Here is an 11668-nt window from a genome sequence, read left to right on the forward strand (position 1 = left end):
AGCCTTGACAATTTAAATAAATAATTTTAATTCATTAACATAAAACAGAGGAATATATAAAAGTTTTGCAAAGTTTCTTCCTCTTTGAGACACCAAATACAAGGAAAAAAAACGACTTCGAAGTAGCATCCAGATAGCTTAATTAGTAAAGTTGAGAAGAGATTTTTGATGAAGAAGATCGTTTGGACATCTTTTTTTTTGTTTTTTTTTCTGCTCTGCCATTTTCTACAATTAATGAAAAGAAATTTGATTAATTATACAGAATATTTTGTTAATGAATACAAAAATATTTCTTACCAGTTGCAAAAATCAACAAACTGCATTTGTAAAACAGCTGATTCTGTCAGTTCTTTTTTTTTTTGTCTGCTCTCATTTTTTTTTTGTCTGCTGAATTTGTGCTGAATTCTTCAAAAGGTTTGTTTGGTTATTTCGTTTGGAGTTGAATGTTTTCATTTTCAGGTTTTTGGCGAGTTTAATCAAAAACTTGTGTTTTACGAAAACTTGTGGTTTATGGAAAATGTATGGAAAAACTTGTGTTTTTGATATAGGTTTTTAGGTTTTTTCGCAAAAACCGCGTTTTTGGCTTGGTGTGAAAAGGCTATAAGGGTCGGGCTCATTGATTTATATAACTGCGTTCCTTTGGAAATATTTATCTACTTTTTAGTACTTAAAGCTGCTTTGAACTACTTTTTCCATTGACCTATTATATATGGACTGCTAGTTGATTCTCGTTTCCATACAAAAATTTTGAAAATGTGGTTCAATGATTACTAGCGCCTGTGGAAGAAAGTGGTAAATAGAACTAAGTTAGCGTAGCGACATCTTCCGTCAGATTGCTTGAACTACCATTTTTGTCCATAGAAACTACGGCCATCTACATTTTTTTACTTTAAAAATCAGTAGCATCTGTCTTTTTTGAAGTCTACTTTTTGACGCATTGGAAGAATTCTTTGAGTTTCATAAAAAAAAATTATCTTAAAGTTTTGTGCAGAAAAAAATATCGAAATAAAATAATTGAATCATGTTGGAAAAAGGTATTACTCTAAATTATTAATTTTTGATTAATTTCATCAGTCAATAAAAAAATCAAATGTTTTCTTTAAATAACTTTCTTTTTGTTTTTATTTCAGATACAAATTTATCACATTGGAATCGATTTGGATAGCAGCTAGTTCACATTTCCTTCCGGCTGCATCGATCATTTGCCCTCCGCGTTAAGAAAAACAACAAGACTAGGTTTTTAAAAATGAAATGGTGATTCAAATGCATTGCCGGCGGAATGCATGTATCCTTTTTGTGTCCTTCCTGCTGGTGCTGAAAGCAGTAAGTTTTAATTTTATTTTTCTTAAACAAATTTTACAGCTTTGTATTTCTTTTGTTTTGAAGACCTCAGCCACAGCTTACAATCAATCAATTTCAATACCAGCTATAAAAATTAAGGACTGTGGGCATCTACCGTGCCTTTGATCCACTTGTTCAGTTTCATCAGCCCAACAGCAGAGATCCAATTGCTACTACACCAGTACATTAAATTCAAAGTAACAATGCCATCGAAACCAAAAGCAGCACCCGCAGCCGTGTGCCTTTGGAATTGGAGCAAGTGACATGGCAATGTGGACGTGTGATTTCACCATTGAGCCACCATATCCGAATTTACTCTTTCCAGAGAACTGGTGCCACCTATTCTTCAACATCATGCTGATTGGATTAGTGAAACTTTAAACTTTTTCTCAGTGGCATCTGGGAATTTGTATGAGCAAATTCTTCGCATAATAATAGTTTCTTTTTGTTACAATCCCAATGACAATCAAGCAGCTTACAAGGATTTTCATAAACAAGTTTGTTGCACTGGACATTTACTTTGGATTAGAGAATTTTTAAAATATGATGTAATGTTGTCAACCTTAGCACTTCCATCCACATTTATCGTAATGATATGAGATTGTTAACTTCTCGAATGAAACAAAAGGAAGGTTCTTAATACCCCGGTGAACTTCATAGCCGAATTGGCAGTTACCATAAAAGCCACCGACAAGGTCGTCAACAAGGATGCTGATGGAAGTAGTGTAAGTTGTAATTTGTGCTTGTTAATAGTTACGCATAGAAATATTTGTTAAAATCAAAAATTCCTTTCAGAGAAAGTGGATACTATCAAAAATAACCAAAGATAAATTGCAACAAGAATTAGAATAGAGATTGGAGAACAGACTCAAGATGAATTACGGATATAAACAGCGTCGCAATGCAACCAAAGGACACCAAACCATTCTATGCGTTTTTGAACGTTCAAAATTACTTGAGAGAGAAGAGCCGAGCTGAATGGTTCACAAGATGCCGTGATAAGTGCAGACTCGAGATAAGACTACATTCATAATTTGAATATATGGAAACAATTGAGGATTTGGGAAAAGCTATCAACACATTTGGGGTACATACCATTTTCAATACATTTTATGTCTTCATTAATGTAATTTTTTTATTACCTTTTAGGGTTGGGTGATTTTAGATTCTCAGAACGAAAGATTAATGTATGCATGCGGCAATCGAACTGCGAAAGTGATTGAAGAAGGGTTGAAAGAATATAAACGCTATGTGTATAGATTGAAGAAAATAGCAAAAGCATTAATGATTTTATTTTAGCTCAGGAAAGCAAATTCACATAAAACGAAATTTATGTTATTAGATTGTTAACATTGTAAATGAAATCAATATCTATATAAAATTAATAAAAGTCGTATATAAAATAGGTATATTTATGTTTTTATTTGCATTAATGGAGCATTTAGGATTATTGTTCTCAATTAACAGAATATGAATATGCTTCAACTTATCCCCATAGCATAGTTTTATGTATAATTTTTCTACTATCGTAAGTTCATAGTATTTATTTTGATTTTGTTTCTTTTTCTTCACCAACTCTATTAAATAAAGTTTAGCTTCTTTTTTCTCTCTGTTTTTTGTTGATTTTATAGGCTATTGATTATGTCGAAAAAAAATATGGAAATAAGGAACTAAGACGTTCACGGGTTTTTGTTGCAGGAATCGTTATATAGAGAAGATGAAACCGCGGAGTGCTATTTAATGAGAGGGTGGAAATTGAAGATAGGGGTGCAAAAGCACCTTTTTTGGTTTTTTCAATATATCCCGTAAGCCGAGCAAAATTTTGTTATATTGCATTTAAAATCATTGTTGACTATGGGAGGGGGGTCTATTTCCCCCCGTTTTGGCGTTAGGGGCAATGATTGTGGGACAGCATAGTACTCGAATTGAGCCAAAATGTCACAAACATATTTTTGTTCTCGAAGAGTGTTTGGATTGATGAAAAGTTCCGGCTTTTCGACTTGATTGTTTAATGGCTCGAAATTGTCTTACTTTGGACGTTTGGACATCACTCTCTGTCATTTCCTTCGTCTGTAATAAAAAACGAAGACTGAATACAGTTTACTTAAAAAAAAAGGAAAAGCAAACTAACATCGATTCCCTTTATAAGTTCTCTGTTTAACAACTCATTGATTGTCGACTCAAGAAGTTGGTCCAACACCTGCGTGAATATGTTGAGAATAAATTCGTAGCGATATACTCCACAGTTTTCAAGGCTAGCTTTGAGCAAATGCTTACGAGAGATTCCAGCGTCCTAACAAGATTTAAGAAAAAATTTATTTGAATCATTTGAAGACTTCTAAATCTTAGAACTTACATTTGGTTTGTCCCTGAATAGAGTAATGAGGGATGTCAATACAATCAATTCAAAGGCAAAACTCGGCGTTAGAGTATTTGAATAATAAGTTAATTCAATCAATCCTGGTACGAGTGGGTCAGCGTCAGTTTTAGTCAGCGTCGTTGTTCCATGAAACACATTACCACCCTGATTGCTGGCGAGGGCATGATGTGTAGAAAACCATTTTGTAGCACTCTTCGCATTCTGCACCATGGGTCTGCGGAGGGAATAATTTATTGAATTTATTTTCTGCAAGGAGCAGTTTTAGAGCAATCGATTGCTTTTTCAAGGAGTTCGTCCATTTTTTAAAAATTGTTTTCTGATCTGAAAGAAAAGAATACAAATTTAAATTAGAAAACTTGGAATAAAATTGTTAAAAGAATAAATATTAATTTAATATTTTTTTAAAATTTTTTGTTACCTTTTTATTCTTGGGAAACATAAAATTTCTTGAAAAATTTCTGTAAACAATTAAATTGTTTTTTTTTTTTTTGACAAGCAAAAGTCACAAAACCTAGATGTCAAAATACTATTTCCCGCTGCCCTACCAAGGGGCGCCACCATAGCTTGAACCTGGTCCTGGCAGTCCATATATAATAGGTCAATGACTTTTTCAGTATAGCAAAAGTCCCATTTCAATTTCGTCCAGTTCTGGCTATAGAAACTATGAGACAAATCATAACACAAAGTTTTGATTCGTGGAAGTCGGTTTTGTTATTATAGAAGCTTTACCGTAATTACCAAGTTTGTATTTCATTTTTGGTTTTGAAATTGAATAATCTAACTCGGACATTTTTTGGTTTGACTGAATAATCCATCTGGGACATTTCTGCTTTTTGTAGTGATAAAGTTTTTGATTTTGTTAATGAATATTTAATCTAATACTATGTTTCCACCTACACCTAAATCTACTTTTTCGAGATTTAGAGCGAAATCTACTTCTAAATCCCGAGATTTACCATTCAAATTTAAATCCCCTAAAAAGGAGATTTAAAATAAATCTCCTCCAAATCTACTTGGCTGAATGATTCCATGCTCTAATAATGAAAGGAACATGCCTAATTTTGTGAACGCACTCATTGTCTAATGTCTTTTTTTTTTGACAAGCAAAATTGAATTAAAATTTATAAAACATAGCCGGACGGAAAGATTGTTAATAAATGTAGGTAAATACTCATACAAATTTAATTTATAAATAATAATTTAAAAATTGCAGATGTTGACCAAGAAACAAAACAGAAAGTCGTGGCGGCAAGAAGAAGAGGAACTCTTGGTAGATTTGGGTCGACAAAATTAGCCAGCTCCGTGGGCAGAAAAAAATTCACAACAGCATCTCCCAACTAGCACAACAGCTTCTATAAATTGAGATCTCGCAGGTTCTGCTTTGTATACAGCTTGTATTGAGCTTGCTTCAGAATTTAATCGCTTATAGAAGTTCGGACTTGTTTAACAACTTCTAATAAGTTGTTTAAATACTGTTAAAGAAACTTAAACGAAGAAAGCTTGTTTTTCGGATAAGCTTGCTTAGTGAATTTATAGAGGCTTTACAGAAATTACCAAGTTTTTATTTAATTTTTGGTTTTGATATTGAATAATCTAGCTCGGACACTTTTTGGTTTTGACATTGAATAATTTAGCTCGGACATTTTTTTCTTTGACATTTCTACTATTTGAACTGATTAAGTTTTTGATTTCATTAATGAATATACTAGGATGGCCGAGTGGGTAGAGTGATGGACTACTACCAATCAGATACGAAGTTCGATTCCTGGGTGTGGTAAAAAAATTATCCACTTTTCAAATTATTATTAATAGATAAACTAAATACTAATATAATGTTATATATAATATCAGGTCAAAAGATAAAATTCATGATTTAAAACCTGATAAAAAAGAATTCTTTTTGGTTTTTGTAGTTGTTTTTTTTTTTTTAATTTCGATAAGACATGTATTAAAGAGCTATACAGGCTGTTCCGAAGCTATCTGTCAAATCTCAAAGCTTCGGTAGAGCTTCGGTAAAGCTTCGTTTAAGATCCTTATAGAGAGTCAAACTTGTATAACGTTCTCCTTTTTCCATGCCCAACAACCTTACTAAAGTTTAAAAGAAGCTGAAATGTAGCTTTTGTAATACCTTAACCGAAGCTGAAATGTTAGTTGGGCTACGAGGCTATATATATTTTTTTTGGACTGAATTCCATATTCGAGTTTGAATTCAGCCATTACATTACCAAAATGCTATATGTTTTCAATTACCCCGTTTGTATGGCGATTTAAATGTCAGCTATTACACGAAGCCTCAAGAGGCTTGACTCTTTTTTCTAATTTTCTTTTGATAATCATTCTGTGAGGCGCGTACTATTACACGATGCCTCTTGAGTCAAGGACTCAAATTTGACATTTCTCTTTTGATTTAAAATTTGTTGTTGTTGTATTGCACCAAGAAGCAAAAAGAAATGAGATTGAATGTTGAAAAAAGAAAAAAGTGGAAAAAGAAACGTCAAAAAAGAGTCTCGGACTCACTTTGCACTTTGTTTTTGGTTAGATTTTTCTATTTTACTGCAAATATATTTAAAAGAAAAATTGTATTTTCGATTCTATTTCAATTCGATTCCTCGATCTGGTACTTCCATATACCTGGATCGAAATTTCGATTCAGTTTCAATTCGATCTTTAAATCGGTCATACAAACGGGGTAAATATTTCAATATTTTTACTGAACGTACCCACTTAAAACCATCTACTACATATTTAATATTTGACAGCCTCTATTACATTTATAAAACATACAAAACATCGCATTTGTTTTTTTTTTTTTTTTCTAGAATATATACTACTCTTATATACTATAAAAATTGTAATAAATAAAAACAAATAAATGTAATAAAAATTAATTGTTTTTCTTTTATTTTTGCACATTTTTAAATGAAATTACTTTAATTTTCTGTAGTTACAACAACATAATCATATTAATTTTTCTATTGTCAGTGAATAGACATAATTAGTATGTATAATTACTGAAGGAAGCAAAAACACACAATGACCTCTCCCTCAACCTCCACCACTGCCAACACTTCTACTAGCCAATATCGTTCATTTGGAGGACGAGAATTGCAATTAAACATAATCGACTACAATCGTGATTCATTTGAGATACAAATTATAAACAAAAACTACTCATACGAGAGAAGTTTTCGTTTTAAGGCAATTGTAACTCTAGCGCTAACCTATTTAGCTTATATTGTATCTTCTTCAAGCCGGCTACTAATTGTTGATGTTGCTTCATTACTAACATTGGCTTATTTAATTTATACAACAATTGAATTGGTTAAATCGGGTAAGTATCCAAGAATTTTGTATTTTAAGACAGTTATTAACTTTCTAAATTGCAGAGAAAATTCTATTTGTAGCTGAATTTGCTCTACAAATCACGACCGAAAAGTCGCGCAGGAGCAGTATTTTCATCCCTGCGACAAATATAAAAGATGTCGTTATCAACGAAGTTATAGACGATGTGAGTTAAGTTTGTCAATTTGTTTGCTCTGCAAGTTTCTAATTTAACTTTTTCTTTTCAGCTTGCAATTAAGTATGTTCTAATAACAAGAACAAAAGGAAGTCTTTCGCATAGTAAACCCATCATAGCAATGTTTAAAGTAAGAGGAAAAAATGAAAATTGACTCGGGGGATGATTTAAGAAACAAATATAATTTTATTTTCAGTCTTTGCAACCACGAATTGAATGTTTGGAAATAGTTTATACTCATTTCCTCAAAAAGTTGGATCTCGAAAGATGAATTCTTTTTTATTTAAATAAAATCGAGTACTTTAGATAAATCTTCGCATTCTTTTTCTATTTCTTCTGTCTGTAAAAAAAAGTCTAGTTTATAATATTACAATAAAAAAATATAAATATAGAATATACCTTTAATTTGGGTTGAATATTTTGATATGCTGTTGGTAGATTACTTTGGTCTGGGATTTCTATTTCTGTTACGGGAATGTTAATTGGAACCTTCAACTGGAAGAAAATCACATTTTTTAAAAATGACCATTAGGTATTTGTAACGAAGAAAAAAATAACAAAAATAATAAAAATTATTTAAATTATTTCTATTTTAAGTGGAGCGATTGAATGTAATTCAATTTTAAAGTTCAAGTGACCTCAACTCCAAATTTATAAAGCGTTTCGCCCAGGTACGACAGTGGGCTCATCAGTTAGATCTGTCGTACCCTTACTAAGACGCCTTATTTTGGTCGATGTTTACCGACTCTATATAAAACTCACAGCATGAATATACTGTGAATTCTAATATTCAAAGGGAATTTGTTTAAATTCAGACCTTAGAAAAATGTATGCCCGTGGTTATTTTTTTCTTCGTTATTATATCAGCCTGACCACGGGCATACATTTTTCTAAGGTCTGAATTTAAACAAATTCCCTTTGAATATTAGAATTCACAGTATATTCATGCTGTGAGTTTTATATAGAGTCGGTAAACATCGACCAAAATAAGGCGTCTTAGTAAGGGTACGACAGATCTAACTGATGAGCCCACTGTCGTACCTGGGCGAAACGCTTTATAAATTTGGAGTTGAGGTCACTTGAACTTTAAAATTGAATTAGGTATTTGTACTATTAGATAACTTACAAGTCGCTTTAATTGAATGGATTGAGAGCGTTTAAAGTATTTACTATAAATTGCAGGGATTTCTGTGCGAAGGGTAATGACTTCATCTTGAAGTTTTTTTATTTGTAATAAATATTGAAGTTTTTCGTCTGGAAAAAATGGTTTTTGTTAAATTTTCTTATTTTTTTTTTAAATTAAATGTGAACTCTACCCATTTTGTTTGTTTATGTTTTTTGAAACTTCAAACTGTCATTTTGAAAGAAATCTGCAAAGGGAGTTGCCATTTTCAAAAGAAATTGTGATTTTTTTTTTTTTTTAGTTTGGCGTGTTCCCATTGTTGGGATCTTCGGTATAATGTAAGGGCGAAGTGACATTAGCTCTGCTCCATTGGAGGTGGTAGTTTAGTACTAGTAGATGTTTTGGTTAATCTATTACTATCATCAACTCATGCTCTTCTTCCCGAGTAGATACGATTTGTATGGAATTCGATGAAAATCGCTAGTAAACTACTAGTTGTACTTTGCCACCTCCCAATGGAGGTGGTCCATTTTTTAAGAACACGGAAGTGGAAGTAAAATCGCCTTAAGGCTTGGCCACACCGGAGGGTATGCGGTAGCGGTATGGGTAGAGGTAATGGTACTTGTATGAACAAAATTTCAAACTGACATATCAACGTTCAGATGTGGAATTTTTTTTCATACAAATATCGTTACCGCTACCCGTACCGCTACCGCATACCCTCAGGTGTGGTTAAAGGCTTGGCCACACCGGAGGGTACGCGGTAGAGGTACAGGTAACGGTACGGGTATTTGTATGGAAAAAATTCCAAACTGACACATCAACGTTCGGGTGTGGAATTTTTTTAATACAAATATCGTTGCCGCTACCCGTACCGCTACCGCGTACCCTCCGGTGTGGCCAAGCCTTAAGCCTTTATAGCCTGTTTTCACAAGATCTCAAGTGAGATAATTTCGCTATTTATCTCCTTTCGAATGTCAAATCGTATAGACAAAATATTTAATTTGAACTGACCTTATTTGCGAAATTACCTATCTCATTTGGACTATAGTAAAAACAGGCTATTAGAGAATATATAGTATGGAAAACTTGTGCAGTTCCAAATGTGAAGCTCCTGGTCCTTTTCGTTTTCATTTGTTAACTTAACGTGTTTGTGTGCTTGTTTGCGTCACTCATTGATGGCCAGTTGTACAAACGTGGTTCAGCCTCGGTTCAGGAATTCAACCCGCCGATTTCGGTGGATTAGCTGCGGGTCAACCTTGGTTCAAGCATGGATGGTGCTATTTTTACATATAAGGACCTGGAACTAGTGTTAAAACTCAATATTCCCTCCGAATTCAGAAGATAAAAGTTGCTGCACCAGGGATTAAATATTTGTACAACTGGCCCTGAGCGTCCCGACCGTTCCTTATCAATGCTTATGGCGTTATAATCCGTTTTCTATTATCCCACTTGATCCATATAGATCACTAAATAACACGTATTACAACAACTACATAAGATCTTACTTTTCATCAGGATCACATTTTGTGATATCCTAATGAAAAGCAAGATCACGATTCGTGATTCTCATGAAAAGCAAGATCTCATGTAGTTGTTGTAATACACGTGTTAATTAATGATCTATATGGATCAAGAGTGGGATAATAAAAAACGGCTATAGTTATAGCCTAGGTTCAAATCACGGCACAAGATAACGATCATACGTTATCGTTATGACTATTGCTGTCTCTATTTAATCAATAGAAAAAGATAGGGACACAAAGCGACCGTATGTTAAAGAACGTATGCCGTGATTCGACCCCTGTTTTCACAGCAGCCCAAATGAGATAATTCAGCAAATTCGGTCACTTCAAATTCAATTTCAATACGATTTGATAATTATTGAAATGAGATAATTTGCGAAATTATTTCCCTCTAGTGAAAACAGGCTATAAGATTAAAGAATACTGCGAATGTTTCAATGTTTAGTGAAATGGCAGTTGAATTAAAAAATGACATTTCACTGACATAAAAAATTAAACGTCCACACTTAACTGAAATTGTGAACGAAAAGCATGCTGGTCAACAATTTGAAGACATGAGCTGCGTTCCTTTGGAAATATTTATCTACTTTTTAGTACTTAAAACTACTTTGATCTACTCTGCTATACTGAAAAAGTAGTTCAAAGCAGCTTTAAGTACTAAAAAGTAGATAAATATTTTCAAAGGAACGCAGCTATAGTAGCCCTGTTCCTTTGGTAGGTGGCAAAGTACTACTAGTAGTTTACTAGCGATTTTCAATGGAACGCACTTTCAACGAATTCAATATAAATCGTATCTACTCGGGAAGAAGAGCATGAGTAGATGATAGTACTAGATTAACCAAAACATCTACTATTAGTAGACTACCACCTTCAATGAAACAGGGCTAGTGTTGATCAACACAATGTGGACGCAGCTTTATATTCTCTGGTCTCGTCCCTTCCCTCAACAGAGCTTACAATAAACGCCAAGCATATGAACACGCTTACTTGTAAAATGACGTAATTTCTCTGCAAAACTTGGCTGCAAAGTCAAAATAGGCAAAAAAACAGCTGTTTGAAGGTTGTTTATTAGCCTAGCCTAGCCTCCCTAGTCCCTACTGTACGTACTAAACTACTGTGGCAAGCGACCTGCTGCAATTGCAAATTGTTTTCTTTTGCAAAAGAAAAAAAAAATATAAAACTAATTTTTTGCTTTGTTTACAAACAAATAAATTGACAAAGCAAAAATTTAACAAAACAAAACATCTAATCTCTCTTTTGCCGCTGCCACTTCAACTACAATTTTTGCTAACCAAATTACTAATTAGATCCCGAGTCAAATTGCATGATGTTTGAAAGAAAATAAAACTTTTTGGTGAGTTAAAAGTGTGTCAAAAATAGATTTATTAACAAAATATAAAAGTAGTTTAGTTAAATAATAAATAATGAGTATTCAATAAAATAATTTCATTAAATAATTCCGCGTGGCACGAGACCGATATTGAAAAAAAGTCTTGTGAATAAATTAAAGTTTATATTTTTAGATTATTACAACATACCAACATCTACATGCTGTATACTTTTTTTGTATTTTTAAATTAAATTAGGTTGCCTTGTCGAAGGTCGGGTGCGGCAAAGATTTGAAGCCGTGAATTAAAGTTATCGATAGTAGCACTTTCATACATAATAAATTTATATTATACATGCTCGTTTTGCCGCAATTGAAGTCAAAATGCTTAGTCATTTTTGTCTATACTTATTTGACTATCTAAACATAAAATGCGATAAATTTGAAGATTTTT

General features: G+C 32.9%; 2 protein-coding genes and 2 long non-coding RNA genes across 7 annotated transcripts; 2 read left to right on the forward strand and 2 right to left on the reverse strand.

Annotated features, from left to right (window-relative positions):
- Positions 1 to 4: 4 nt before the first annotated feature.
- Positions 5 to 596, reverse strand: LOC129916569 (uncharacterized). Its single transcript, XR_008772505.1, has 2 exons — positions 298 to 596; positions 5 to 225 (listed from the first exon to the last, which is right to left on the reverse strand). It is a non-coding gene; the product is annotated as an uncharacterized LOC129916569 (long non-coding RNA).
- Positions 597 to 718: 122 nt separating this feature from the next.
- LOC129916011 (uncharacterized) lies at positions 719 to 2746 on the forward strand. Of its 3 annotated transcripts, none has more exons than XR_008772395.1 (6): positions 719 to 792; positions 862 to 1034; positions 1131 to 1323; positions 1387 to 2066; positions 2139 to 2428; positions 2491 to 2746. It is a non-coding gene; the product is annotated as an uncharacterized LOC129916011 (long non-coding RNA). The 3 variants fall into 3 exon arrangements; XR_008772394.1 differs by having other exon boundaries at positions 722 to 1034; positions 1387 to 1838; positions 1909 to 2066; XR_008772393.1 differs by having other exon boundaries at positions 721 to 1034.
- Positions 2740 to 4258, reverse strand: LOC129916010 (uncharacterized). Its single transcript, XM_055995765.1, has 4 exons — positions 4140 to 4258; positions 3698 to 4042; positions 3473 to 3634; positions 2740 to 3411 (listed from the first exon to the last, which is right to left on the reverse strand). Exons 2-4 carry the CDS (start codon positions 3929 to 3931, stop codon positions 3280 to 3282), a joined length of 528 nt encoding a protein of 175 aa, XP_055851740.1. The 5' UTR covers positions 3932 to 4042; positions 4140 to 4258; the 3' UTR covers positions 2740 to 3279.
- A 2245-nt stretch (positions 4259 to 6503) lies between these two features.
- LOC129914624 (uncharacterized) lies at positions 6504 to 7549 on the forward strand. 2 transcript variants are annotated; one of them, XM_055993959.1, is made up of 5 exons: positions 6504 to 6595; positions 6704 to 7052; positions 7108 to 7229; positions 7291 to 7368; positions 7435 to 7549. In XM_055993959.1, the coding sequence occupies exons 2-5, from the start codon at positions 6755 to 6757 to the stop codon at positions 7507 to 7509; spliced, it is 573 nt and encodes a 190-aa protein (XP_055849934.1). In that variant the 5' UTR covers positions 6504 to 6595; positions 6704 to 6754; the 3' UTR covers positions 7510 to 7549. The 2 variants fall into 2 exon arrangements, with proteins under 2 accessions (XP_055849934.1, XP_055849935.1); XM_055993960.1 differs by having other exon boundaries at positions 6521 to 6595; positions 6666 to 7052.
- The last annotated feature ends 4119 nt before the right edge of the window (positions 7550 to 11668 follow it).

Source organism: Episyrphus balteatus, chromosome 3, assembly GCF_945859705.1.
Source record: "Episyrphus balteatus chromosome 3, idEpiBalt1.1, whole genome shotgun sequence".
Taxonomy (NCBI): domain Eukaryota; kingdom Metazoa; phylum Arthropoda; class Insecta; order Diptera; family Syrphidae; genus Episyrphus; species Episyrphus balteatus.

Bases quoted from the DNA above. Each gene is read 5' to 3' on its own strand.
- LOC129916010 (XM_055995765.1), bottom strand. From the start codon at position 3,931: ATGGTGCAGAATGCGAAGAGTGCTACAAAATGGTTTTCTACACATCAT. The intron at 3,635-3,697 runs GTAAGTTCTAAG...AAATCTTGTTAG, and splicing joins TATTCAGGGACAAACCAAAT to GACGCTGGAATCTCTCGTAA. The intron at 3,412-3,472 runs GTTAGTTTGCTT...TTTTTATTACAG, and splicing joins AACTTATAAAGGGAATCGAT to ACGAAGGAAATGACAGAGAG.
- LOC129914624 (XM_055993959.1), top strand. From the start codon at position 6,755: ATGACCTCTCCCTCAACCTCCACCACTGCCAACACTTCTACTAGCCAA. The intron at 7,230-7,290 runs GTGAGTTAAGTT...TTTTCTTTTCAG, and splicing joins TCAACGAAGTTATAGACGAT to CTTGCAATTAAGTATGTTCT. The intron at 7,369-7,434 runs GTAAGAGGAAAA...TTTTATTTTCAG, and splicing joins CCATCATAGCAATGTTTAAA to TCTTTGCAACCACGAATTGA.